The sequence below is a fragment of the Melospiza melodia genome, chromosome 12, assembly GCF_035770615.1.
Source record: "Melospiza melodia melodia isolate bMelMel2 chromosome 12, bMelMel2.pri, whole genome shotgun sequence".
NCBI classification, from domain to species: domain Eukaryota; kingdom Metazoa; phylum Chordata; class Aves; order Passeriformes; family Passerellidae; genus Melospiza; species Melospiza melodia.
This window is the reverse complement of record NC_086205.1, coordinates 17,595,764-17,623,525: the sequence shown is the minus strand read 5'-3', so window position 1 is coordinate 17,623,525 and position 27,762 is coordinate 17,595,764. Positions and strand designations below refer to the sequence as shown.

General features: G+C 45.8%; 1 protein-coding gene across 4 annotated transcripts in view; it reads left to right on the top strand.

Moving 5' to 3' along the window:
• IL1RAP (interleukin 1 receptor accessory protein) overlaps positions 1-20,538 on the top strand; it is a 51,414-nt gene extending 30,876 nt beyond the window's left edge. For 3 of the 4 annotated variants that reach the window (XM_063167023.1, XM_063167024.1, XM_063167025.1), the window contains exons 5-11: positions 6-171; positions 1,112-1,183; positions 2,291-2,420; positions 3,348-3,496; positions 6,818-6,967; positions 8,213-8,356; positions 17,964-20,538. In XM_063167023.1, coding sequence (XP_063023093.1) covers positions 6-171; positions 1,112-1,183; positions 2,291-2,420; positions 3,348-3,496; positions 6,818-6,967; positions 8,213-8,356; positions 17,964-18,682 — 1,530 coding nt within the window. In that variant the 3' untranslated portion in view covers positions 18,683-20,538. Of the gene's footprint in view, positions 1-5; positions 172-1,111; positions 1,184-2,290; positions 2,421-3,347; positions 3,497-6,817; positions 6,968-8,212; positions 8,357-10,977; positions 15,120-17,963 lie in introns of those variants that run through there. The other variant, XM_063167026.1, reaches the window with a different exon arrangement.
• Positions 20,539-27,762: the final 7,224 nt, after the last annotated feature.

Sequence of the window (27,762 nt, the reverse complement as noted above, 5' to 3'; positions counted from 1 at the left end):
TCCAGAACTGCAACTCGGTGGATGGCTTCTATGAGCGATATCCCCAGGGGCCCAGGCTTGTCATTGGCATTGTCCGCAGTGCCTACAAAGGGAATTACACTTGCATTGTGACATTCAAGGACCATGGAAGAACCTATAATCTCACCAGAACCGTAAAGATGAAGGTGGTGGGTAAGAATGACTTTAAAATGTGTAAAATGCATGTGGGTAACTGCAGAAGTGGCAAAAACAGCTGGAAGAGTTTGTTGCAGGATCCATTTGTGGTTGTAGTCAATCTGTGTTACCCAGCTGACCCGATGGTTTTTTTCTTGCTGGGGTCAGACTTGTGTGGCTGTCCAGAACATACTGCAGTAGATGTCTCTCCTACCACCTTGTCAAATGCCCCAAACACAGAGAGTGGCCAGCCTCAGGCTGGTGAGGTTCAGCCCATGAGATGGCCAGGGGTACCCTCTGCTGGCATGTGAATGCATAACTTTGGCACTCCTGCTTGTGGTCTCCTGTGCCCTTTGCTCATCACTGTTTGTGGGATTGTCACTTCATAGCCAGCTTGTCTTGGTCTTCTTAGCATCTCAAAGCCATTTGTGCTGGGGTTGAGACTGCTAATCAGCCAGGCAGAGCTCCAGGTGCCCACTGCTTGGACACATCCATCCCAGGCACAGAGGCTCAGCCTACCTGCCAGGGAATTGTAGAGTTAAAAACCTCGTCAGCTGTAGGATACATTCCGAGTTCTACGGAAACAGCTTTCTTAAGGGTTGAAATAGATATTGGTGACACAAAATGAGGTTTGTATTTTGTTTTTTAGAATCAGCAGTAAAAAGAAACTGGTGCAGGTTATGCCTTGTGGGAGATGAGAAGGTTATGGAGCTTTTCTCATGTGAGAGGCCCAAACTACCTTACGTAAACTTCGGGTGAGCCTTAAAATCAGGACCTGGCCCTGAGTTTGTGGATTAGGATTAGATGTGTGTGTGCATAGAACTCTGCAGCAGGAATGCCTCACGAGTCAGACTGGGGAACGTGCAGTGCGGCGCGAGGGCATCAGGAGTGAGGCTGCAAGGATTCCAGGTTTTCATGAAGTCTGGGGCCCCATGGGGCTCTCTGTTGTCTCCTGCAGGATCTCCAAACAAGGCCTTGCCACCACAGTTCACCTCTCCAAATGAGAAAGTTGTGTATGAACTGGAAGCAGGTAAAGTCCAACGCTCGCAGTATCCCAGTGGGACAGCCAGGCACAAAGCTCTCCCCTTCCACTGCATCTCTGGTGCTTTCCCTCACAGAGGACTGGAGCTGCCACGGGTTGCCTGGTAGACAGTATAGGATGCCAGTTTTTGATAGAGAGCACAGCTTTGAAAGCTGATTTTTTGCAAGATATTCAGGCGTGATGATACAGAACTGTAGCTGCAGAAGCAGATGAAAAGGGGACACTCAGCTGCTTAGGAGAATCCCTGTAGGACCTTGCTTCAGCCCTGGCCCTGGCTGTGGTTTGCCCCCATCCTCCCTCATTCACCCCTAGAGTGGCTTTAGTATTCTAGCCAATTCTTGCTCACCTCCCCTTTTACTAGCTGATGACTTCCTAATTAATGCTGACCTCGCATCCCTGAGTAATGGGGTACCACACCCTTTCCCTCACCCCTTCCCCCACACCATCAGTTTTGCCTAATAGCTTTTTGGAGCAATTCCCTATATCAAATGGATTGTGTCCCATTACATTGCTGTAATAAATGTGGTGTCAATGATGATGATTGGCACCAGAGTCTTCACTTTAAAGAACAGCTCTTTTGGCTCAGAAGGTCAGATTTCATCCGTAGTCCTCTGTAAGATAAAATCACTTATTGATCACCAAGATATTCACACTCCCAAGTCTGATCCTGGGCAGAAGTCAAATTCCTGAAGAAGTATTTCCAAACCAAAATGCTTTTGTGGAGCTTGAGCCATCACTTTGTGGCATCTGTCCCCTGTGCAGTGGGATTGATTAGCACTGCCTGGGTTTCCAAGGAATTGGTTGGCATGGAGCATGTCCCTTTGGGTGGGTCACTTCATGCAGTCAAGGAATTTGTAACACATTTGAGGAGGCAGGACATCTTTTTCTATTTATCTGTCTGTCACAAATCCTCATGTCCAGGGATGTTAAGCTGTTATTACAGGTTATGTCAGAAAGTGGATGTTGGCCTCATTCTTTCCTGAAGGGACACAGAGCTTAGTCTGGTAGGATTTTGGAAAGCACCAAAGTGAGGGGGGTGCTGTTCCTGCATTGCAATACCTTTTCTCCTAGGAGATGATGTTCCTTTCTTTGCAGGTGATGACCTTATCCTGCCCTGTGAGGTTTTCTTCACATTCCTGAAGGACTCCCGGACCGAGGTGTGGTGGACCATAGATGGGAGAAACACAGATGACATCACCGACCCCAAGATAAAAGTCACACAAAGGTAATGTCTAATGTGAAGCTTCATTTCTGATCCCCTGGGTCCTGTGTGGGTACAGGCATGTGACAGTCCTAATGGAGTGTGTAGTCTCCCTGTTAATCAGAAGCCCCTGTGTCTGCACCATGCTGTGATGAGCACCAGGACCTCCAAGGAGAAGGCCTCCAGACCTGGACAGTGTCACATCTTACAGATGGATTTGAGGGAGCTTTGGTAACCAGTTCACATCATCATTTGTTCAGGTTCTGGTAGTGATGCCAACAGCTGCTGTTGTTATAGGACTTATAAAACAGGGGCTGACAATTCTATTTAGAGGAGTGTGCCCAAATAGCATAGGGTATAAAAGTGTTTCAGAAAAATAGAGGCTGAAAACAAAAATGTAATATTATACATAGTATGGATTAGGAAGAATAGATATTGAATCACATAAAGAACCCAAATGAGGATCAAAGTCCCATTTGCTGGATGCTGAGTTACAAGTGGAAGGCAGTCACTGCCTCAGCTGATTTGCAAAAACCAATGTAGAAAAAGGAAAGGCAAAAGGAAATACTGTATCCTCATTTTGCAGACGGTCAGTTCAGGCAGAGAGAGACAAAGTGACTCATCCAGGACTGCATAGGGAATGTGACGTGAGCTGTGAATCTTGAGTTCATGAGATCTTCTTGTTTATAGGCAAGAACTTCCATTTCCTCTAAAAGGCAATGTGGCACAGCTGCAATGAGAAAATTATGAGTGGTAAAATAAATATTAAGGAAAATCAGATAAAGGAATAGCTGCAGCTGTATTGCAATCTGAAGTGTATATTGATTTATAAATATCAAGTAATGTGTTTTGGCCTTTTTAAAGGAAGAGGTTATATCAGGGAAAGGAATACCTGTCACTAAAAACTTGCTGCACTTTCACATGTGTAATGCTCTAATTATTCTCTTACAGTGAAATTACCAGAGATTTTGAAGACAAGACTCTGATGAGGACTCTGACAGTGGCCAAAGCCACGGCGGAGGAGCTGAAGCGGAATTACACTTGCCATGCCAGGAACGCCAAGGGCGAGGAGCGCAGCCAGGCCGTGGTGCGCGTGAAAGGTGCGGAGCCTGCAGGGCTGGGGGCGCTGGGGGCTCTGCTGCTGCCTTCAGCCTTGCCCTGAAAAACAGCAAGGGAGTGCCCTAGGGTGACGTTATGGTGTTTGTATCCCCATTCATGTGTGCTGTTTATGCTGGATATCATGCTCTGTGCCTTCAAGACTGGCTCTGAAGAGTGAAAGTTTTGCTTTGATTTCTTATCAGCCGCTCCTCCATTGCTGGCGGGACACACAGGGCAGTACATGGTGCTGCTTTTGCTTTTTTGCTTTTGCTTTTTGCTTTGCTCTCACTTTTGCTTCTGCTTTGCTTCTGCTTGCTCTTGCTTCTGCTCATTAGCTACTTTAGCTAAACAGTCCAAATTTCTTCCTGGACTGTTTCTCCTTTCCTTTTTTTTGGACCTGCTTGCACCTGCTCTGGACTGGGACCTGGGAACACTGAGGGTTTGCACCTTGTGGCTGCAGCAGCTGCCCCAGCACCGGAGGGACTGAGAACAGAGCGACCACCCCCAAGAGAGACTTTCTGAATTTGTCATCTTTTTTCAGAGCGGTGAAAGAGTGATCTCATCTGGTATTGTTCATTTTGTGTGCTGGTGGGTGCTGTGCCTGTTAAATAAAGAGGTTCTTTCCACTTCTCTCCGAGGAATTCTTCCCGAACCAGTTGAGGGGAGAGACCACATGGGTTTGCTTTCTGGAGGGGCCCTCCTTTGGAGATTCTCTCCCAAATTTGCCCTAAACCAGGACAGGGAGCAAAGAGTTCCATCAGGCCTTTCTGCCTAACACAGTCTGTTCTGTAGGCACTGCTGGCATACTGCTGCATTTCTCAGAGGCAGGGAACAAAGGGCCCCCCCATGGGCAAGTTCATGGGTAGAGAAAGGACAGATCTGTTGTCCCTATCCCATCTCTGTACTGTTGAGTTCGTGAGGTGTCCAGGACAAGGTGAGAGATGGGAATCTGACTCCATGTTCTCAGAGGCTGATTTGTTATTTTATGATATGATAAGATATTATATTAAAGAATGCTATACTAAAACTATACTAAAGAAAGGATACAGACAGGAGGTTTAACAAGAATGAATAATAAAAACTCGTGACTGACTCCTCAGAGTCCGACACAGCTGATGGTGATTGGTCATTAAGTAAAAAAAAAATTCACATGAAACCAATCCAATATGCACCTGTTAGTAAATGACCTCCAGCCACATTCCAAAGCAGCAAAACAGGGAGAAGCAAATGAGATAATATTGTTTTTTTACTCTGAGGCTTCTCATCTTCCCAGGAGAAGAAATCCTGGCAAAGGTATTTTTCAGAAGGTATGACAGTGACACTGTATCACAACTGAAGCTGAGGGCACAGGCTGCTTGAAATGATTTCAGGTTATTTGGTTGTGTGAGGGTTTTGCATGACACAACCTAGCAGTTGGCATCCTCCAGAAGACAGTCTGCACTCGCTGGCATTGCTCAGGGGGTGAGACAGTCACACCACGGTGCTCTCTGGTTTTACTCCTTGCTGTCATGATGCTGCAGTCTAGATACAACCACCTCAGCATGGATGGTATAGACTGATTCAGCTCTCTTCTGTGTGGGTTTTTCCAACATCTTTTTTTCATCAAAGATTTGGTTCTTGTTTCCCAGACCCACCTCTCAGTAATAAAAGCTATGTGAGGCTTCCTGATTAAGGTGTATTTTTCTGTCTCCTTATCAGCCTCATCTAGAGCTTCAACACCTGCTTTTACTGTAAGCCAGACCTCCCCTCTCCCACAGGGAATGCTGCCATGGCTTGTGTAACTCACACCAGACACCTTCTTCCCTCTACTCTGCATTATAAGCATGAGAAAGCTCTTGGAGGTCTTTACTGGAAGATCTTTTTCTTCCTGGTACTTGTCCTTCTATTTTAGTCTCATTCCTTTGAGACAAACCTTTTCTGGATTGTTAGGGAGGAACAATAGACCACACACAAAACTGAGAAAGGCTGAAACCATCTGTCAGTGAGTTCCTACTCCATATATAATTTTCTGGGGTGATAATATTTGTACATGTAGCAGAAGTGTATCTGAAATACTCAAATTCTTTCACTAAATATCAGTGCCTGAATACTGTTTTCTAGTGGACTGACCTGTACTATCCTCCCTTTTCCTCCCCAGGTCTGTTCTTGGTTAGTTGACTGGGTTTGCTCTGAGCAGACATGGTTACCCACCACTCCTCCTTCCTGCTCTATTCCACAGCAAAGTCCAAGAGCCATCCCTAGCTGCTGCTGGCAGAGCAGCCTTATCTAAGCTCAGTGCAGCCCATCCCACTGCACATCCATAGGAGCATCTGGCATGCCAGAACCCAACCCCTCAGCACCTGGCTTTTAGCAAGTGGCTCTGTGTGTTGGCTCCAACTCTTCCATTACATTAGGTCATATACATTTCTTGCTTCTTCTGGATGATTTCCCTCTCCTTCTCATGTACTTCTGCTGCTCATCACCTAATGAACGTCGATAAATTCCTTCCATTTTCGATTTTGTAATTCAGTTTTATTAGCAGCTTATTAAATATTGGAATGTGGTGGTGTTTCCACTCCCTGTTGTTCTGTTATTGTGCAGTTTGCCAATTTGCACATCAACTGCCACCAACAGAGTTGCCCAGGGATACAGTTAGAAATTTTCTGTCCTTAGTACAAAGAGGCAGCAGTGGTGTGACAGACAGTGCATGAGTTGGAGGGGGCCTGTAATGTTCTGGCTTGATGCCCACAGGTTGCCCAGTTTGTTTGCAAGCATTTCAGCTTTTCTGTAAAGAACTCTGATTCTTCTTTCATGGTAGAAAAGAGTCAGGCCATGGCTAGTTAATATCCTGGGTGTCAGTCTGGGACAAGCCACGAGACCTGTGTCTGTTTGATGGGGAGGGAGAATGGTAAACATTGCCTTTATTTTGCTGCAGATGCTTTATCTGGATCTCTTAGAAGTCAGAGCAGTTGTGTTCCCCCAAGAGTTTGCTGATACTGCTGCGAAGGTCATGTTCCTGTTCTGGCTTTGGCCTGCACAGGTTTCTTCCACCAACAGGTCATTCTATCACCAGGGCCTCACTCAGAGACAGAAGTCCAGCCTGTGCCATGGACTTGCTCTGCCAGCATAACCAGAGCTGATAACCCAGACTGGGGCTCCAGGGTGGCCAGCCATCACGTGTTCTGTCAGAAAAGCCTTGACTTGATCACCTTACTCTGAAGGGGCAGCTTGGCTCCTGGCTGTTCCTCTGTGGTGTTTGGCTGCACATGACACAAGCTTGTTCTGCTCACCTGAAGGTCCCACCTGTTCTTTAACCCTAACCCCCTGTCTATTTTTGTTCTCAGTTGTAGCACCCAAGTACACAGTGGAGCTGGCCTGTGGTCTGGGGGCCACCATCCTGCTCGTTGTGGTGCTCATAGTCATCTACCACGTGTATTGGCTTGAAATGGTCCTCTTCTATCGGGCTCATTTTGGAACGGATGAAACCATTCTAGGTAAGGAGTTAAAATGCTTTCTTTCTTTTATTTATCCTGCTGCAGGCCCTTTATTTTCATAGAGGAGTTTTCCTATAAGCTATTTTTAAGCCTCTTCACAGCATAATAACATTTTGACCTTCCATTTCTCTATCTACGTGCAGTGGTGTGGGTCATTGCTCATTAGAGCAAGAGGAGTCAGGTTTTTGGCTCAGGGAAAAAGAGAATGAAGTCCTCTGTATTCTCTGCAGAGGTGGAGCATGGACATGCCAGGCTCCCCAGGGCCCTGCCCTGCTGATCTAGCTGTATCATCCAATCTAGAGATTGTCAAGATACATCATCAGGTTTCAATAAGTCCCTTCTTTCCCTGGTGGCTCTCTGTAAAGGATTCATGATCTGATCCAGAGTGATCTGCTTTCAAATGCGGGAAGGCATCCAAAAGGATGGATATGGAAACCACCGTTCTGTCCTCAGTTCTTCCCTGTGTTACTGGGAGTTCATTGCTAGGGACTCTGAGGTGAGATTTCTCCTCTGGAGGAGGAGGAGGGTGTTTGAGCCCTTGCAGCTTGTGGTGTGAAGCTGCCACGGGGCGCGGCAGCTCTCGGAGGGTGTAGGCAGGGTGCAAGTCTCTGTCTGGTGGGGCTGCTTGTGCGGATAGATGGCAGTGAGAGGGAACAGAGTCTGAGGTGTCAAAAGGCAAAAGAAGCCTGGACAGAATGGCTTGGTCTGTGGGAATCTGTGTTGTGGTGGTGTTTGCAGGGGTCCCGGGACGAGGGAAGAGATGAGAATCTTGACTCCATGTTTCAGAAGGCCGATTTATTATTTTATGATATATATTATATTAAAAGAAAGTTATATATTCAAACGATACTAAAATAATAGAAGAAAGGATTTCATCAGAAGGCTTGAAAGGAATAGAAAGCAATGGGATGATAATAAAATCTTGTGACTGCTCACAGCCTCGACACAGGTGGCTGTCATTGGTCATCAAGTAAAAACAATTTCACATGCTGGGTAAACACTTCTCCAAATCACATTCCAAAGCAGCAAAACATGGAGAAGCTAAAGCTTCTCAGCTTCTCAGGAGAAAAGATCCTAACAAGAGGATTTTTCTAAAATATGTCTGTGACACTACATGCCTTAACCTGCAGTGCCTGAGCTCCGAGTGGGCCTTCCTGCCTGCTTCTGTTGCAAGTCCAAGGCCCAGCATGGGCAGTCTCACAGGTGTCCTTGTGCCCTTTGTGTCCCCTGTGCTCTCACGCTCAGACGGGAAGGAGTACGATGTGTACGTGTCCTACGCGCGCAACGCCGAGGAGGAGGAGTTCGTGCTGCTGACGCTGCGCGGGGTCCTGGAGAACGAGTTCGGGTACAAGCTGTGTATCTTCGACAGAGACAGCCTCCCTGGGGGAAGTGAGTATCTCACAGGGGACTGTGCTCCATGCACGTCCTCTGTATTGTTCTCTGAGGTATTGATCATTGATTGCAACGAGCCTATCCAGATCATGTTTTGGTTTTTTCCCTGTCCCTGTTAATGAACTCTTTTTAGTGTCTTCTAATGTTTTTGCTTCACATGACAGTGTTGCAGATGCTCCAGGCTGCCAAAATGGCTGCTGCGGGGATGGTGTTGGTTGTTTCAGTTGCTCTTTCCAGGAGTGAGGTGCAGGAATGTCAGCATGGGAAACCAGAAAACTGATCTTCATGCAAGCCCTCTGAGCTGCCTTAAAAAATCGGATAACGTCAAGGCTAGAAGAGGCAGGGAAAGTGTTATACTTGATCAGCTCACAGAGGGTAATGGAGAATCCTTGTAAAAACCAGGAGTGTCTACTTCAGGAAGGAGTGGAAGGTGTCAAAGCTTCCAGTGAGAAGATAATGTGCATCCCATTCATCCTCATTAATTAGGGAGTTTGTGTCGAATATGGCATACAATTTAGCTGCTACAATTTCGTTGCAGGTAGTGAGACTCATCTCTTCAGTAAGATGTAGTCCTTTTTTACTGTTTTGAGATAAACCATACAAGGTTCTGGACATAATGTCTGCTTCAGAGAGGCAGGGAATCACCAAGAATGGAAGTTTGTGAAGCTGTCCAGATACACATACTTTCACTCAAGTTCCACAGCAAGGGCACAAATCTAGACAACACTCTTGATTTTTAGTTTTTTGGAGGCTGAGTTGGTTGTATCATCCTGATGCCTATTAAAAGTTCAAAGTCTGAATTTCTGCCAGTGCAGCCACCCTGCTTTGAATTCATGGGCTTTAGCTCAGGACCTCAAAGTCCTTTTTTTTTTGGTGACAAAACCTGTGCTGGGAAAGTCCATTGGAGTGTCCCTTTTGAGTAGGAACGGGGGGAACTGCTGGATTCTCAGCCCACCTACCTGACAAAGGGAGCAGAATCAGTCTGGGTTCTGTTATGTTTCCTTTCTAGATTGTTGCCAGGATCTAGGAGCACCTTAAAGTTTGACAGTAAATAAATATGTGTCTCAGTGAGGCAGTGGCAATCCTGGTGCTGTTCCTCCTTGAAGACAGCCTGAATGATGTGGCATGGCACTTCCAGACTCAATTTCCTTGATGCCAGTGTCAGGCTCAGAACAGGTTTGCTCTGAGCCATTTTCACCAGATGTCCATCTCCCTCCTGTTCCCTCTGCTGCTTCTTGCCCTGTTCACTTTAGAGGGTGTCATTTTCCTCCCAGCACTGCTCTCCTGGGCTCTGTGTCCCTCACCTTACCCCAAAGGTTTCCATCTGTGCCCCCCTCAGTCCCTGCCAGCCCTGGCAGAGTGCTGCCGCAGTGGTTTGTCACTGCACTGCCATCCGTGATGCTGCTGGGGCTTCCCCGGAGCTTCTTAGCCAGGATTTGACTAATCTCCTTCTCAGGAAAGCACAGGGGCCAGGAAATAGCTTTTGGCAGCTGGTGTCATGCCTCCAGAGCGTGCATCTGTGTCATGGGTAGAGAGTTATGTTGTCCTTGATGAAGAAACAGTGGGAGATGGATTATCCCGTGAGTTAGCTGACAGGAACTAATCAAATGTGCTTGACAGCTAAATGAAGCTGTCTGTCAGCATTATTTTACTCTCCATTGTAATTTCTGACCAGTCAAGAGTGTTCCCTTATCAAGGAAGTGTGGGAGATCCTGCAGCAGAGAGTACAAGCACCTAGATTCACACTTACAAGGGATTTTCACATTAATTATAGATGATGGCCAAGGACAGTCTACCTGCAGATGTTAGAAAATTAAAGAGGATCCACAGTTACCATGACATTTCTCTAGCTCAGAGGATGTCATTTTTGGGACACTTCACTGAAAGTCCTCAGAGTCAGTTCTAAAAATGCTCTAATCTGCTTTCATAGATGACGGCAGCAGGAGCAGATGGATGAGTAACGGGAGTTAGGATGGTAGCACTACCAAAGCAAATTATCCCATGAGGACACTTGGGGACGGTGTGAATACTTACTTTGTGTGGGGAAACTGAGGCAAGAGGAGTGAAGGGAGTATCCAGAGTCATTCTGGACATCTGCCAGATGAGGATGTTAGCACAGATATTCAGACTTCCTGAAGCCTCTTCAGGGTGAGTCTTTCCCTTGAGTTCATGTGTTATGCAGCTGGCAGTTTCCCTGCTTTGCTCCAGAGAGCCTCTTTTCCCCCCTCTCATTAGAAGGAAGCTAAATCTCAGCCTGAGATCAGAAGCCCTCTTGGCCACAAGGCATCCTCACAGCACTGGGTGGTGTCACTGATGTGTAGTACAGTGACTTTTAGGTGTAGCTCTCTTGGTTATCTCTGTGTAGCATGGGAGGAGGACAGGCATCTATAGGTAGTCTGGAGTGATGGAGAATATGCCACTGGATGGGGTAGTGGGAACCAGCCCTGGTGTAGGAAGTCCCACCTGGAGTCACTAACGGGGTTGGGAAGCACCAGTGTAGTCTAGAGAGAGCCTCCAAGGGATTTATTGTCCCCTTCAAGAGTCACCTGCTGTCACAGCAGCAGCTCAGCAGCATGTTCTTGAGCATCACTAACCACCTCAATGTTTCTTTCTCCCAGTTGTCACAGATGAAACCCTGAGCTTCATCCAGAAAAGTCGGCGTCTGCTTGTTGTCCTGAGCCCCAACTACGTCTTGCAGGGGACACAGGCCCTGCTGGAGCTCAAGGCTGGCCTAGAGAATATGGCCTCCAAGGGCAACATCAAAGTCATTCTAGTGCAGTACAAAGCCATCAAGAAGAGCAAAGTGAAGGAACTGAAGCAGGCCAAGGCAGCCTTGAATGTCATTAAATGGAAAGGAGAGAAATCCAAGTTCCCAAAGGGCAGGTTCTGGAAGCAGCTGCAGGTGGAAATGCCAGTGAAAAAAATTAGCAGGAGTTTAAGCCTTGATGGGTTGATGCATATCCCTGAAAAATGTTTGACCCAGTCAGAAAACAAACCAAAACACAAGAAAACAAACTCAAAAATCCACAAGTTAGGCCAGGGAGTGGGGAGGAACTCAGGGTTTTTTCCATGAAGGACCATGTCCCAAGCATTTCAGAGGATAGTCATGTTTTCCCTGCAGCTTTGATATTGCTCTGTCATTAGAAATGAAGATGCAAACACCTGCTTTCTACAAATGTATGTCCTTGTTATCAACCACACGAGCCCTGGGCTTAAGGTTTAAATTTGCTATCTAGGTGGGATGCATCCAGCACCTTGTGATAGCATGGCCAGTACTCCTAGATCCAGTTCCTATGGGACCTTCATTAGCATCCAGGACAGAGCTTCTTTCCAGTCCTAAGTAACTTCACTCCTTTCTCGTCCTCAGTCCCCGTTGCAGAGGCTGAGGAACAATTTGCAAGGTGGCTCCAGTGTGGAGCCTTTCCTGCATGTCCCAGGTCTGTAGTCCCAATCACTTGTGGGATCACAGACTCCTGCTGCACTGTGGGGATCGTGGAATTTTGAAGCTCCTCATCTCTGTTCCCCAAATTTCCTTTGAAGCAGATGCATCCAGGTAGTTTGGCAATGGGAAATGGCTGTTACAGAAGTATTAAAAAAAAACCCACAACGTACTGGGTGCTATTTGTATTGTAGCACATATAGGAACAAGTGTCCCAATCTCTGGGACTCTGCAGTCTCACAAGTGCCCCAGATCCTTCAGAGCTGCTTGTAATCCAGGGAAATCTCTCATGAGTGCAGGCTGTGGAGCATGTGGGAGATGTTTATTTGTAGAGTAAACTCAGGGACTTCACAAGCACTACAAGGAACCCCAATGTACTACTGAACCTGCCTACTCTCTGTGCCACTAGCTGGGGGAAAGCATCATGCAAGGTGCTTCCAAGGTCTTTGGAATAACATGGATATAAGTACAACTCAGAAGGACACCCCAGAAACTTACTTGAATTTCCTAAAAGCTACTAGTTCTGTCCATGTAGGTAAGACTGTGAGGACAGGCTGAGAAAGCTGGGGATGTTCTCCCTGGAGAAGGCTTTTTGTGGCCTTTCAGTGCTTAAAGGGAGCTTACAAGAAAAGTGGGGACAGATTTTTAGTAGTGCCTTTTGCAATTACCCCTTTATGAACAAGGAGTAATGGTTTTAAACTAAAAGAGAATAGATTCAGACTACATTGAAGGAGGACATCTTTTACAATGAGGGTGGTAGAACACTGGCACAAGTTGCCAAGGGAGGTAGATGCCCCATCCCTGGAACCATTCAAGGCCGGGTTGGACAAGGTTGTGAGCAATCTGATCCAGCTGAATATATCCCTGCTTATTGCAGGGAGGGTGGCCTTTGAAGGTGCTTCCCAACCCAAGTTATTCTATGATTTTATAATGACTCTCTTCAATGCCTGGTTTTGAACAACGTCGCCACTTCTAATCCAGGGTTTAGGTTTAAACTAGCTTTGGCTTTACAAAGCAAGTCTCTCCCCATCTTGATTCTAGCCCAAAGCTGCAGAACAGAGAGTGTATCTCAGCTTCTGCAACATTTGCACAAAACAGAAGCACAAAACCCCGCTGTGTAGGTGTCCTTGCTTCAGCAGGAGAGGGCATGGTGAGTTTACCTCCATCACACAGTTCATGCTGAGGAGGGGAGTTTAATCTCTCCTGTAGGACAAACCAAAGCACAGCGGGGCCCTGGCATTGACTGGTGCTATGGTTCACAATGTTGTCAAATAAAACTTCAGGCTCTGGAGGTGTCTCCACACTCCTGCAGCTCTTAGTGCAAGGACCTGCCCACTTAATTGTGGAGTTCAGTATTACACACACCAAGTGCATACTTATTTTTATTAGTGATGGTTGCTCCTGAGTCACCTTTGACTCATGCATTTATTCTCTTGGTGTCCAGTGGGTGAGGCATTAGCATTTATAATGGTACTATAAAAGCACTACAATTAGGAGTCTATGCACTATTCACCCAGCTGAGCTGGGAGCTTTGAGGGCGTCCCAGTAAAAAGCCCAGCCTTAAAGGTGTGGGACTGAATGGTGTCAGGAAAGCCTTTTGCCCTTTGCAAAAAGCATTTTAGGAGTAATAATGTTATTCCAGGGCTGCAGGGAGCTACAGCCCCCCATGCCCTGTGTCAGGTACTGTATGTTGTGTTTAGGAGTGGTACCCCACAATTCAGGGCTCCCCCTGAAACCATGTGCCCCTTATTTTCCCCCTCTCCCTTCTTCTGCAGAGGGAGGGAGAGGAGAATTGGAGGCACAAAAGGTAAAGATCCTGCCATGAGATAAGAAAAATTTACTGGAAAAAATAATGTGATAAGAAAATGAACATTAACAACAACAATATTGGTGATAGAGGGTACAAGAAATGAATAATTTCCATGGACAAACCCCCTGATAATTTACCATTCCTTCTGCTGCCTTCACTGGCCCAGCTGCGCTATGCTGGGACCCTTTTTCTCCAAAAGAGACCCCCCTTCCCTCCACCCCTTGCAAATGCAAGGTGGTGTAGAATAACTTCAGTGTCCTGGACGTGCCCCCTCCTGACTACTGCAAAAACTAACCCTGTCCTGGCTGGAACCAGGACACTGTACAGATGTCTAACAAATAGGGCTTCTTTCTTACCGTCCTCTTCATCTTTCCCACCCCAAGTAAGCTTTGATTTAAGCAGGTAGAATTGCAGTCAGCTTCACTGGAGGCAGCGGAGCTCCTCATCTGCTCAGAGGTGCTTAAAAGTTTTATTATGAGCTTTTCTACTGTGGTTGTCTGTGAAGGGACAGAGCTGCTTCCCACACTCCAGAAAACTTCATTTATAAGAGATAGCACCCAAACCTGTGCTCGGCTTTGTGAACCCATTGCAACCCTCTCATTGTGCCCAGCTTCACCTTTTTGTTTGTGTTTTAAGCATCTCTGTAATCAGCTGCCAGATCTGCAGGCAGAGGGAAGGCCCTGAAGCCAAACAGAGCTGTATTAGGTTCCATTTAATTTTTAAAAGATCAGCTCCCAAATACTCATAAATTGAATTGACATCTCAGACCTCACCACATCATATCTCACTTTTAACCGAGTTACCAAGAGGTTTTATGCTGATGTTTTAGTAAGTCTGATTATTTTAGGAAGTTAAATCCTCCTCAGGTATTTTGCTGATTTTATTGGAAGAGTTGTCCAAATTAATAGGCCTGGACTTTCTCAGGCATACACTGCAGTGGCCTTTGGTGTCATTGCAACCCCAGAGCAGGGTTACTGAGAGACATCAGCAGAGCAGCCACAAGGCAAAAGGTGTGATGGTTTGGAAGGGGCCTGAGAGGTCAGAGGGAAGGAGCAGTGTGGAAGCAACAGTCCAGAAGCAGGTCCCACTCACCAGGAGCTTTACCACTGGCTTTGCTGGGTATTTCAGGCCAAGGGTAAAGCCCAGTCCCAACTGTAAAGTAAATGTGCAAGTGCCTCAGGTATGCCTGTCATTTCATTCTATTCCACATGCTGTTTCCATTGTGGGATTCTGTCAAGTATCCATCTGAATCAGTTGATTTGAGTTTCTGTGCTCTAACCTAACATTTATCAACATGCAGCTCATGCGAAGTTCCTCATTGTTTTTTCATTGGGAAACAGCGTGGCACAAATTGGAAAAAATATCTTCCCTTCCTGTGCTGTTTGATGTTGTACAGCTGTTGCAGAATTTTCCCTTTTCTGTATGTTTTTGCCTTTGTGTGATTTGGTTTGTGAAGTGTCAGTATTATTTTATTTTGCTTTTCAATAAAACATTTTCATTTTTGCATTTCAGTCCTTGTGCATTTCTCATAAGTACCATCTTCCCATTACGTCTGCAAAATGCTGTTAAAGAAAGATGATTGTGGGTAGTCCAAGCATCAAGATCATTTGGGGCTTCTCCTTGGAATGGGACATTTTCCTGGCTGTTTCTTGCTGTGCCTGCAGAGGCACCTGAGCTCCCAGGACCACCCAAGCAGAAACACAGTGACACACAGCACTCAGATGTCTGACAGCAGTGCACACGTACACACAGAAAGTCTCTGATCTGAAGAGTGCTCACTTGGCAATCACCAGACAGAAAGATGGGAAGGCAACATAATCTCTGCTTTAAATATCAAATCAGAATTTTAGAAATCTGCCAAACCCACAGAAATCAAACTCACTCTCAGGCTACTTTGCCCATCAGTTTCTAGGTTCAGTGAGATTCGTATTTTCTCATCCAAGTCACTTTCTTGCCCATTTCCCATGTTTGCCTGCCTGCAGGTAAGTTGAGAGACAGCCCAGCACTTGCAGACCATTAGCAAAATGAGTACCTGTGACCATCTTTGGATTTGAGGTTTATGGATATGGGATCTGTGACCATAACCCTTATAATCTGTTACATCTTTGGGGTGAACTGGGGAGACACAAGTAAACCAGTAAAAATAGGCAGTGCCTTTTGTAAACATTTAGTAAAGATGGAAGGTTTTGTAGTACAAAGCAGATAACCAAGAGTATTGAATCCCCAGGCCCCTGCAGTATTATTGCTGTCTGTCCCATCCAGTGCTGTTTCACTGAGGGGGAAGATCCTACCTGCACACTGTGAAGTGTCTGCTCAGGATTTTTCCTGAGCTGGGTAAACATTGCAAACTGAACGTCCCAAGGTATCCTGGTCAGCCAAGTCTAAATGCATTCCTTTCTCAAAATCAAATATATCTTTGGAAATTTGAACACTTTCCTTGCAAAAAAAACCAAACAACAAGTCACAAAAAAAAAAAGACTGTCGAAAAACATGAGTGTCAAAATTAAAAGTCTCAAAAAGCGTTGCAAATTCAAAATTGATAAAAGAAAACCAGCACTGTCACCTCAATCAAAACATTTCATTTCAGCAGCATCAGAGTCATTTATGTTAATTGAACCTGGGCTTTTTGAACAGGCAGGTAGACCTCCTAGGGGCTGCTCCTGCTTACATTTTGCTGTGGTTCTGTGATTCCAGTTTCAAAAAGAAAGACCTTTCAAACAGCAAAAGAGCTTTTTCTTTCACAAACTGTTGAAGCCTGGCTGTTTTCAAAATAGATTTCAATCACTTGTAGAAAAGTTTGAATGAGGTCTGGACTTAGGAATTGCTGCCAATTCTTTATGCCTTTGAAATAAGGTGGTAAAAACGTGTCATGATGGTAAGTGACAACTCTGACAGAACTGACTATCATCTACTTTTGGTTTCAATGAATCCGAGTTGTCCCGTGTGTGTTGGGGGTAAAAATCCCACTAACCTTTTTATACAAGAAGAAAAACCCCTCAAAATAATTTGATTTTAATTCCAGTATTTTATTATCCCAACAGTGCCCTACTTTCTCCATTAGCATTTTACTGTATGATCATTTTTTCTATCTGGGTCTCCAAATAATCTAGTGACAATGAGATTTACAGCTAGTCATACTTCTTTGAAAAGTACTGCTCTGTACCATATTAAAATAAGGTACATTCAGATGCAACACAGTGCACCTTTTGCTGTGAGATAAGAGACGGCCAAGTGCTGGGAGAATCAAGAGGCATTGCCATTGCAGGGAAGGAACAGTATTTTTATTCATATAAAGGAGCAGTGTTCCACTGTCAGGGAGAGAGGAGAGTCTCCAGCCTGAGGAATGAAGGCTTTAGCAGTGTGAAATGGAAGGGAATCAGGAGGTAGCTCTTCTTCCCAGAACAGCTCTTTGAAAGACACTCCTAGAGGCAGATTTTTCTCTCTGAATGTGCAAGAGCTCTTTCTCTAATGATCCTTGTCTTGCTTGAACACCAATTTGTCCTTGGGTCCCCTCTCATCTCAGGCACCAGCACTTCGTAAGTGTATGGGTTTTTAAAGTTTTTTCCTGTTTTATTACTCAGCTTTTGTTAAAGAGCTGAGTGCCACAGCCATATAGTTCCCATCCTTTCCACTGCTCACCCTTTAGCCACTACACTTTCAATATACTTTCTGTGTCCCAAGCCACAGGTAGAAGTCCAAGGACATCCTTCAGGTTTGCTGCTTTTCAAAACTGGTAATAAAAGAGATGTTGCTCTTGCCTGGCACCATTTCAGCTAAGCTTCTTCCTGAGCTTTACAACTTGCAATTAATCCCAAGAAATGCTTTGAAGGACAGTATTTCCACCCCCCATCATGCTTAGGGGAACTGGTGGAGGGGTTTAAGGCTGACATTTTTGCTTTCTAAATTTGGAGGTTTCTTCTTAAAGGTGAGAGAGCATGACAGGGGCGAGGTGGGTCAGCCCCTGCAGTTTGAGCTGGGGCAGGATGATGTGATTGCTTTGATCCCCTAATGCAAAGAATTGCTCAAGCTGTGGGCAGGTGGTTCCCAAACAAGACCTACCCTTTATCAAACGCCTGCACTTCTCTGGGCGTGACCGGCGCTGTGCAGAAGTCAGAGTACCATCATGGCATATCCTGGCTTCTCATTTACCTCCTCAGCCTTCTCAAAAACCCTCTGCACGGCACAAATACTGCCAGCAGGAGAGTGGGCAAGTTGAAAGTCACAGAGCTTGTGCCAGGTTTCCCTCTGTGGGAGGAGGGATCTGTGCAGGTATGCCACCAAACAGCTTCCTCAGCTTTTCTCTCCCCACTCCTTCCTCCTTGTGCACCCCAATTCCTCTGCCCTTGTACTCTTAGATACCACTGAAGCCGTGTTCGACTTCATCCAGAGGAGCCGCAGGATGATCGTGGTCCTGAGCCCCGACTACCTGACAGAGAAGAGCATCAGCCTTCTGGAGTTCAAGCTGGGCATCATGTGCCAGAACGCCATCGCCACCAAGCTGATCGTGGTGGAGTACAGGCCGCTGCAGTGCACCCACCCCAGCATCCTCCAGCTGAAGGAATCCGTCTCCTTCGTCACCTGGAAGGGGGAGAAGTCCAAGCGCTCGGGCTCGCAGTTCTGGAAGGCGCTGCGGCTGGCGCTGCCCCTGCGCAGCCTGAGCGCCAGCGCCGGCTGGAACGAGAGCTGCTCCTCGCAGTCCGACATCAGCCTGGACCCCGTGCAGAGGAGACGGAGCCGCTTGAAAGGGCAGCCCGAGCCCCGGGGCGCCACTCCTGTGACTCTGACCCGCGCAGGGACGGCCTCGGCCTCCGAGTCCAAGGCCAAGCAGCGAGCCAAGCACTTCCTGACGTGCCGGTGCTGCGGGACCTCCTGCAATGGCAGCAGCAGACACAAGCAGCAGGCCGTGGCCGAGCCCAGGTGGGACAGTCACCTCTGCAACCCGGGCTCGGGCCGGCCCCCGGCACAGGGCCCTCAGGGCAGGGGCCGAGCCGAGCCCCCGCCGGCGCAGGGCCCCGCTCTGGCCCTCTGCCATTACAGTGACCTGTCAAACAACAACGACTTCTACGTGCTCTGACCCTCAGGCCGAAGCACTGCTGGTGCTGGCCCGCTGAAAGGAACTCGCTGCGGCCTCAGGATATTTTTGCCGTGTCACAGGCTGGCACGGTGCCACTGTCACTGCTCCGCCTGCATAGAGGACTGCAGCAATGCCACTGCTGGTGACCTGGGCCAGGGACCTGCAGCCACGCACAGAGCAGCGGCTGGGGCCTTCCTGCCCGGCTGCTTCTCCTGAATTTAAATTACAAAGTGGAGCTGAAAAGGCGTTTCTCTGGCGTTGCTTTTCCACTCCGTGGCTGTGTTTGCAGCAGGGCTGCTGCAGGGGTCGGGTACAGGAGGGCAGGGCCCGAGCTGGGGCCTGGGCGGGAGGGAGCAGGGAGAGCCATCCTGCTGGCAGTAACCCCTGGGGAAAAGGCAGCCTGCATTTTGCAAAGTCAAAAACTTTGCTAATGAGGGTAATGGGAGCCCCTGCCACTGCAGTTATGCACTATGGTCTAAAAGAACTTGCTCAACAGTTTCAAGACAAGCCCTTTCTCTCGAAATAAAATTGATTTCTTTAACCTGCTGTTGTGAAAAGTTCCATAGGAACTGGTAAATGCTGTATGTTCACCAGGCAGTGCCTGGAGATGTGGTTTGCCCAAGCTGGCTGAGGTCACCTCCTGTTCCCTGAGCTTGCAGTGTGCTCCTGGGCTTGCTCCCTATCTCTGCCTCACCATATGAGGAATTTGTTCTGTCAGTTGAGAGGCCTTCCACACAGCAGGAAAGAAAACCATTACAGGGAATATGATTAAAAAAATTCTGTGAGTAGCCAATGAGCCCAGGGATAGGAGCAAGACCTCAAACGCTCACAGAAAACCTCCGGCACTGAATCTGAGGGGTCAAAACTCAACCACACTTCATTAAATAACCAAAAGAGCCTTTGAACAGTCTCCCTGGGGCTGCTGTTTCATCAGTCTGTTGAGCTGGCTGTCAGCAGTGTTTCCCATTCTTCTCCTGCACTGAAAACTTAATTTGCCTCATTCCACATTGTGTAAGGACTCCTCGCCCCACCAAGGAAGGGTGCTAATCCTGGCAGCCAGTTGCTCGCCTTCAGCTGATGCTTTGGCATGACAGATCTGCTAATACACTGCATTTGTTTCCTTTCCCTGAGACCAAAAAAGGTCTCCTTCACCACTCTAGTGAGTCCAGTAATTGTGTATCAGATTGACAAGTAATTATTTTTCTTCTGCCTTGAAAATATGATCTGAGCCCTTGGGCTACAGGGTGAGGTGGCCTCAGGACCTTTATCTGATGGCCTCAGGTGAACTTGCTGGAGCTGTGAGGAAGAACAGGGCCATGTCTCACCCATTTTAATAGTGCTGAAATCCAGTTATAATTCATATATCACTTTCCTTCCCTCAGCAGACCCTCTTCCTCAGTATTGCCCTGACTTTTTCCTTTCCTTTCCTTCTGAGATCAAGCACAGCTGACAGCTCTCCTGTTAGAAGCCTCTGTGAGCTGAATCCTAACAGCCTCCCGCAACAGACTGAGAAATAGGAACCAAAAAACCTGGTGCTGAGTCAATCTAAATAAAAAAAAAGGCAACAAACCCCTACCAACTCATAGGAGTTAAAAATTCAGATACTGGAGAAGTTTCCAGGTGTGGATTTCTCTCTAATTTCCATCGGAAACATTGTAAATTGCTCAGAAAAGCTTTGTCCATATGTGGCTATTCTCAGTAATCAGAGGAGAAGCAGGAATGAGATATTTGGAGAGCAAGCTGACACAGTGCAGGATGTGTTGTGAGACGTAATCAAAATGCCATGAAATTACTCCAGTTGCTTACAATTAAATGTGGGATGGTACTGTCAGTGAGTCTGGTAGTGATGAAAAGTGCAGCTACAAAATATAAATAATTTGTAATCAATCAGCCTCCAGAGTCAACATATTTGTTATTTGTTGGCATTTAATCAGCTTTTATTTATGGACTTTGCCCTTATTTGAGTGTGGTATTGTCTTGGTTGACTACAACAATGGATAGAGGAAACAGCAGCTGGAGCTCCTCACAGATGCTAAAAATGGCCAGATGCAGCCTTTTGGGGCAAACTGTCATCTCTTCATGAAAGAACAAATGCAAACTAGTAATGACCATTGCTTTTCCTGATGCTTCAACAGAGCTAGTGCAATTTTACCACTTCTTTTCTGACTCATCAAATGGATCCAGGGTCTTGTTTGCTCTCATAACAAATACTGAGACATGGTGGATTTCCAGTGTGTGCAGAGACCCTGCCTCCCAAGGCCAAGGTCCCAGAGGCCAAAGGCACATCATGTTGGAGGGATGTCTGAGCAAGGATATGGTAAGAAACCCTAGAACCAATTTCCATTGTGTTTGTCTCTCATGCTGAGGAAGGTGTTAGAGATACCCTATATCTCATCTCAATGTCCTACTTTAGGACCAGAACAAACTCATTGCAGTGTTGAATTCTGCTCTCTGAAAATCTGTAAAATCTGTTCATGTCCCATCTGACACCGACTGGTGCAGAGGGACTGTATTCACTGCTCTCTTCTCTGATACCCGTGCATTTGCCAATTAAATACAAAGATGTCATCATTTCCAAAGTTAATTGGCAGCACAGTATTACAACCTCCTTCACCCCCCATGGTTCTTTCAAAAGAACAGTTCAGCAGGAGCAGAGTTAGTATATATGTACAATTTCTACTCTATCTTAATATAAAAACACTTATACAAAGTTGAATACCTATCTAAGGATGCAATGGTAGAAGGCTACCAGGTAATGATGTGCAGAGCCGTTTGCACAATATTTCCACTGCTTTCTAGAGGTTTTTAAACTGTAGAAGGCTGGTGCTGTCAGGAAGACACTGAACATGGGTAACTAAACAGTTAGGGGGCAGAGAGAAGCCACATGGTCCATCTCAGCATCAACTTGTCTTCACTTTAGTGACTGCAGTGACTGTCCTGCTGCCTAGGAGGTCTCTCCCTCGCAAGTGCCACTGGACATGCCAATAGTGGGCTGCTCCTCACATCTGAAATGCCATATGAATCACTAACCTGCAAGAACTACAAGAAACTCTCTTTCTAACATCAAACAGATTTCTATTCTCATCTGTTGCACTAGATGCTGATCTCAGAGCATCTGATTTAAGTGTATTTATAGCAGACATTTTTCCAAACAATGACAAGATTGTGAAGGAACCAACAGATGCCAGAAACAGGGGGAAAATGCTTCCAACCTTTAATCCTTGCTCCACATTTATATTTTATCTTCTGTGGTTGATTCACCACCAATATCTATGAAGGGCAGCACCACCTCTAGGATGGTGTTTGCCCTGTGTGACACACCCAGCCTAGGAGTAAAACCCAGAGCCATGTCAAGCAGGGGAAGGCAGACCATATCAGGGTCTATAGGGGGATATATGTGCTCCCTGCTCACCACCCAGGCATTTGGCCTCACTGGACATCCAAAGAAATGTGGTGCTGTTCTGGAAAAACGCACCATGCAGGCCCCTTTTGCAAAGGTGTTAATGACACATAGAGATGCTACAGAACGGTTTGCAGAAGAATATGACTTGAATTCTTTGTAGCACCAGACACAGTAATGGCCAGACATCAGGGGACACAGCATTTCCACTGATGTGCCTGTAATCAGGCTAATGATTTGTACTTCACTAAAATGTATCTGCCACCAACTCATTTGGCTTGAAAACGCCAATGAGTTTCCCAACTCATCAGTATTTGTTCAAGTGAATATTCAGCCTCAGCCTTAATATTGTGTCTGATTGTTGTGTAACCTGGGTTTTGCTTCCAGATGGGGTGATGTTTCTACGCCTCTGCTGCAGCAAAGAGACTTTTCAGGTATTTTTCTGTCTGTGGGAGTACTTGCACTCTATTGCCAAATCATCTGACAATCCATTGCCCATGAAAGGATTTTGTTTTCCAAAAGATTTTCTTCCTTTTCTTTGCTATTAATAATTTTCAGACCATAGGTGGCAGAGTGTCTCTCCTGTTGCCTGGGCTGAACAAGGAACTGAAGTCCCTGACCTGCAGGAATCCTCTGCTTCCCACTGACTCTCTTCTTCATCCCACTGCATCTCAGTGGGAAACTGGAATTGATTGCCTGTTGTGTCCAACACCTTTCCCAAGGAAGTGCTAGGGCTGAGGTGTCTCTGGGCATTCCACTGGCATGGTCTTAGATGAATTTTTGTTACAGTGCTCTGTGCCTGCTTGGGGCCAGTTCATCAGGCAAGGCAGATCACGTTGCATGCTTGGTGAAGCGGGAAATGGTGATGACAGGCAATCCTTGTTCCATCTGCCGTGGTTATTAGCAAATGATGTTTTATTTATCTCCAGATCAGCCATGAAGACACTGAGACACTGACTCCCATCAGAAACTTGTTCAATAACGAGTTTTTACCTTCTGAGATCTATAGGTTAATGGATGAAGAACCAAAAGCCTACTATTAATGTGTGCAGGGTGATGCTTACAAAACATTACCACATCTATGTACCCACAGTTACAGCCAAGCTGGAAGTACTATTGATGGAAAAAGGTAATTTGGGAATATCTGATCCCATTGAGCTATTTTCACTGGCTACTGCTGATTACAGTGACACCTTGAAATTCCACATATGGGCAGTTACATATTGACAAGTCTGGGAATGAGCCTGCAGTGAACTAGACAGAATCACAAAGAACTTGAGTTTTCCATTCACAGCAAATCCCTTTTCTTTGATTTTATTTTTTTCCCTCCTCTTCTGTCTTCAAGCAGAACAAAATCAATGCAAGACATCAAAATTTTCCATGAAAATGGAAAATGTGTGATTGCCATTTAAAATTATATTTTATTTAACATAAACAAGTTTTGGAAAGTTTTTAAACAAAGCTCAAAATGTGCTATACTGAGAGTGTCAAAATCAGTCTGGTATTTCACTTCTGTTTGCTTACAGCATCCTTTGTTAAGACTAGTGCCTTTTAAAACATTTCAACTTAAATGAAAACAGCATTTTCCTTTGGAAAGCAGATTTCATTATAAACACATCAGATCTGCATTAGTTATAAGTGCCCTTTTCTACATATTGGCTCAGCACTCTCAGTTTTCAGGGTCTGCAGTTTCCCACTCTGTTAAGATTTATTAAAGATGTAGGTCAGTGCTGCCATGAGCTCCCTAACCAGCCCTCTAGCAATTGAAAAGCCTCAAACTATATTCTTACAGCTTGCTGGAAAAAATCAACATGTTTGCATATCAGATTATATCAGCTCCTCAAGTCACACTTATGTTTGTGTATCAGGTCCAAGAACTTGGCTGTGGATAATACCTTAGTAGCTCTTTCCTCTGTACACTGCCAACACAAATGGGGATGTATCTGCAGACAGCAATCCTTGCCTTCTGCTTTGCTCTCACTCTTTCTGTGCACACTGTTGCCACTGAAAGAAAATTCCTCCATTCATGCTTACATTTTAATTGCCTGCTCCTTTCTGGAGGCAAGCAAGAGTAACATCTATCATTTTGTTTCACATCTCTGCCTCGAAAGCATCTGCTCCATTTGGGGATGCAGGAGGGAGCAGCTGCTGGCTCCCATTCAGTGTCAGCCTCCCTGGCACATGTTCATTTACCTGCATTAAACATCAAACAGCATTTCAGACACTCCCTATCCATTTCAGATCTGCATACATGAAGAAAAAACACCCCAAACCAGCCAACAAATATCTGATGTTTCCCCCTGATACCCGCACGTTTTGCCAGGCTTCATCCACTCCAGCAGCATGATACTGTCAGAGTCCTATCTGACACAAACAATAGTTTGGGCTCATTTGTCACCAATCTAGACTTGAATGAAGAAAAGTGAGGGTATCTGGGCTATGTTAACATGTAGCTACCACCCAGCTCCTCAAATAACCATCAGATCCCCTGCTAGGCTTCTCTGTTAGTGCTGAGTTCCCGGTTTTCTGCTGGCTTGGCTCGATACTTGTAGTTCCCTTGAGGACTTCAAGGCTACAGTTTAATAAATGCCCACAGTGTCATCAGGATCCATTCATATCACTAATTTTAAGCATTCATTATTGCTTTTATGGGGGTTAGATAAGAAGACTTAAGTGGCTGGGCTAAGTTACCCTTTTCCCTGGGGACACCCTGCACTTCTGTTTCTTTTTGTTGTTAGCAGTGAGCCAGACCTCTCCCACATGCTGCCTCTCACTCCTGCCAAGCTCCTACACACAGACATAATTGGGAAGATGCCCAGAGCTCGCTCCAAACTTAATGCTTTGCTCAGTCCAGCTCAACTGCTTGCAATTCCTCTTACATGAATTTTATGCCAAGGGGGACCCAAGGTCACCACTTTGTAAAACTAGATCAAGATGATTTAGCTTCCCATCTTCTTTTCTAATTTAGCTACTCCTCTGTCTTGCCTGTCTTAATCTGAAGCTTCCTGATAACCATTGCCATGCACACAAGCAGCATCCAAATATTTCCAGCTGCTCTGCACACTGCCCTGACTATTGGAGAGGGACAGACTCAGCAGGTGGCTGGGACTCACCATCTGGCTCTACTCCATCCCAACCTGCTTGCTTGCTTTCTTTCTTATTCTTTTCTGAAGGACAGCAGTTTATCTCCTGTTCTTACACATCTCTGCTCCATCAGTAGCCAGATATTTCAGTCTCCAGCATATTCTTCCTCTCCATCCTCCATGGCTAAGGAACAGTGTGCCAGTTGCTGTGTGGATGTCAGGTGACTCCTCTAAGGGACTTTACTTTTATTTTGTGCAACCCCAGCTGTCTGACAGCAAACTTCCTCAAGGTACACTAAATTTGTTCAGTTTGGCCCTGCTTGCAGTGCAGGGGTCAACACAACAGATGCTTTGGAGCGCTGACTTCATCAGGAAGCCTGGCCCACGTCTGTGTGCAGACGTCTGTCTGTCTGCCAGTTACACAAAATGCGGGAGCAGCCGGATCGGAGCAGCCTGCAGGGTGTCACCTCCTGTCACCGCCTGCTTCAGCTGGGTGAGTGGCTTATATTTAGCCTCTAGTAGGTGATCTTATGAAAGGATATGGGACAAGGAAAGATGTGGCAGAGAAAGTAGATCACATCATTCCATTAGTAGATTCACATTCCATAAGTAGATCACATCATTCCAATTAAAAAATTGTATTCATACTGGCATTTCCAGCTGTACTTTTATAATTTTATTTATGATAGGTTTATTTTCTTCTTTATTTTTCTTCTTTTTTTTCTTTCTTTTTTTTTTTTTGTTTTTTGGAAATACAGTACTTGGCAGGCAAATAGCTGCTCTCCATTATACTACTACAAAGTGAAACTGTCACCAGTCATTTCATAGACTAAAGGCAACATTTATTATTCTCTGTTTAGTCAATGCTTTTACAGAAACACTGGAATAAGGAGAGAATTGCTCAAAAGCAAGCTGTAGGGCTATTGTTGAGAATTCCCAGCTGCCTGGCTGACACCTTAGCAGCATTTCCCATTGTCACCTTTATCACTGAATTGGACCTACTTCATTATTTGATTTTTGTTGCTTTCCTCTCAGGTTGATATTTGGCCTTTCTTTCAAAATACCTTGTGCTGCAACCTCCCTCTTGTAACTAGGGAAAGTTTGAAGCTCTTGCTATCTCTCATTCCTGTCTGCACAAGCAGAGAAGACTGGATTAATATTAGATAAGTTACATTAATATTTTCCTTCATTTTTGAAAGGTAGAAGGCACCAAATAATTAAGTAACATTGCTAGCAGGTAGAAAGGAAAATCTTTGCAACAAGTCCCACCTGTAACTCCTTTACTGTCTCAGACAACTCTCTTCAGATCACCTCATTAAATAATCAGTCAACATTTATTAATCACATCAGCTGTGTCTGATGAATACAGCTAGGCAAGCTAACCCTCACAGAAAGTCTGAGAAATGGATTGAGATATATTACCAGAAAGTCACCAGAGATCACTTCTCCTATGGTAACGTATGGCTTATTACCTCCCTCGATAAAAGGTTCTGAAAGGTGGATATCTGAGTGCTTCCAGATACCTTAGTCTAGGTAATTGCCCCTGGTTATGTGCAGACTTCCTAACAGAGAAAGAAATTTTTGCAGCCATTAAGCTCAGTTTGTTCAGTTGAAATGTGACTTCTGTGTTGTCTCTGTGGAAAAACTGAAGGAAAATGTGCTGGTGCTTCCTGCCAATTTCAGGAGAAGCTCCTTTGAGTTTCGGCGATGCAGACTCCCAGGAGCTGCAGAGTGCACTAGACAAGATTGCTCACTCACATATCCTCCTGTCCTATTGCATGCCAAGTGTATATTTTAGCTAGAGAGCTTCACAGCCTTGAGTGTTCTTGCTCCCTCTCCACGTTTTTGGTGAAGTTAACCCTATTTATGAAGCTCCCCTTCACTAGCAGTTGCAATGCACAGGCTATGGTGGGCAATCCCAGTCTGCCTCAATCCAGACTATTTTTGATCCCCTCCTCCCGGCTTTTGTACTACTCCTTCTCTCCTGACCTGTTTGGTGTTGAAGAGACATACACAGAATCTTGCCTGGCACTGTGTTCATGGCTTGCTCTGCACAGAAGAAGTCAGAAAATCAGTAATTCTAAATACATGGGATCTGTACCAATGAGCACCTTCCCCACTGTGCCATCAGCCATAGCCAGTAGGGGCTGTTTTACACTTTCCTGAAGAGCCTCTGGGGTGGGGAGAAAATGTGAGAAGGTGACCTTGTCCCGTTCTGCATTTTCAGGGATCTTTGGGCTCCCAGTAGAAGGACTGATGTGTGAAGGGTTCATTTTGTTTTTCTCTTGTAGCTGGAGTCTTCTAGCAGCTATGCTTCCCTGTTAACCCTTGCTATGTGTGCACTCATCTATAGAGATTAGTGGTGTTGTTTATAGCTGGAGTCAGACAGGGCCCTTCAGGTGCAGAACACAAGGCAGGTTATGCCCACAGGGAATGCAACCAGCAGTTCCCTCTGCATTAAGCACATCAGAAAGGTCAGGAGATGCCTTGGAGGGGTCCCTTCAGACAGGCTGGCAGCTCAAGGCTTGCCTGGGGATAGTCCTGCTCAGAGCACTTGTGCTGGCATCCACCTCCTGTGTACACTGGGCTCTCATTGA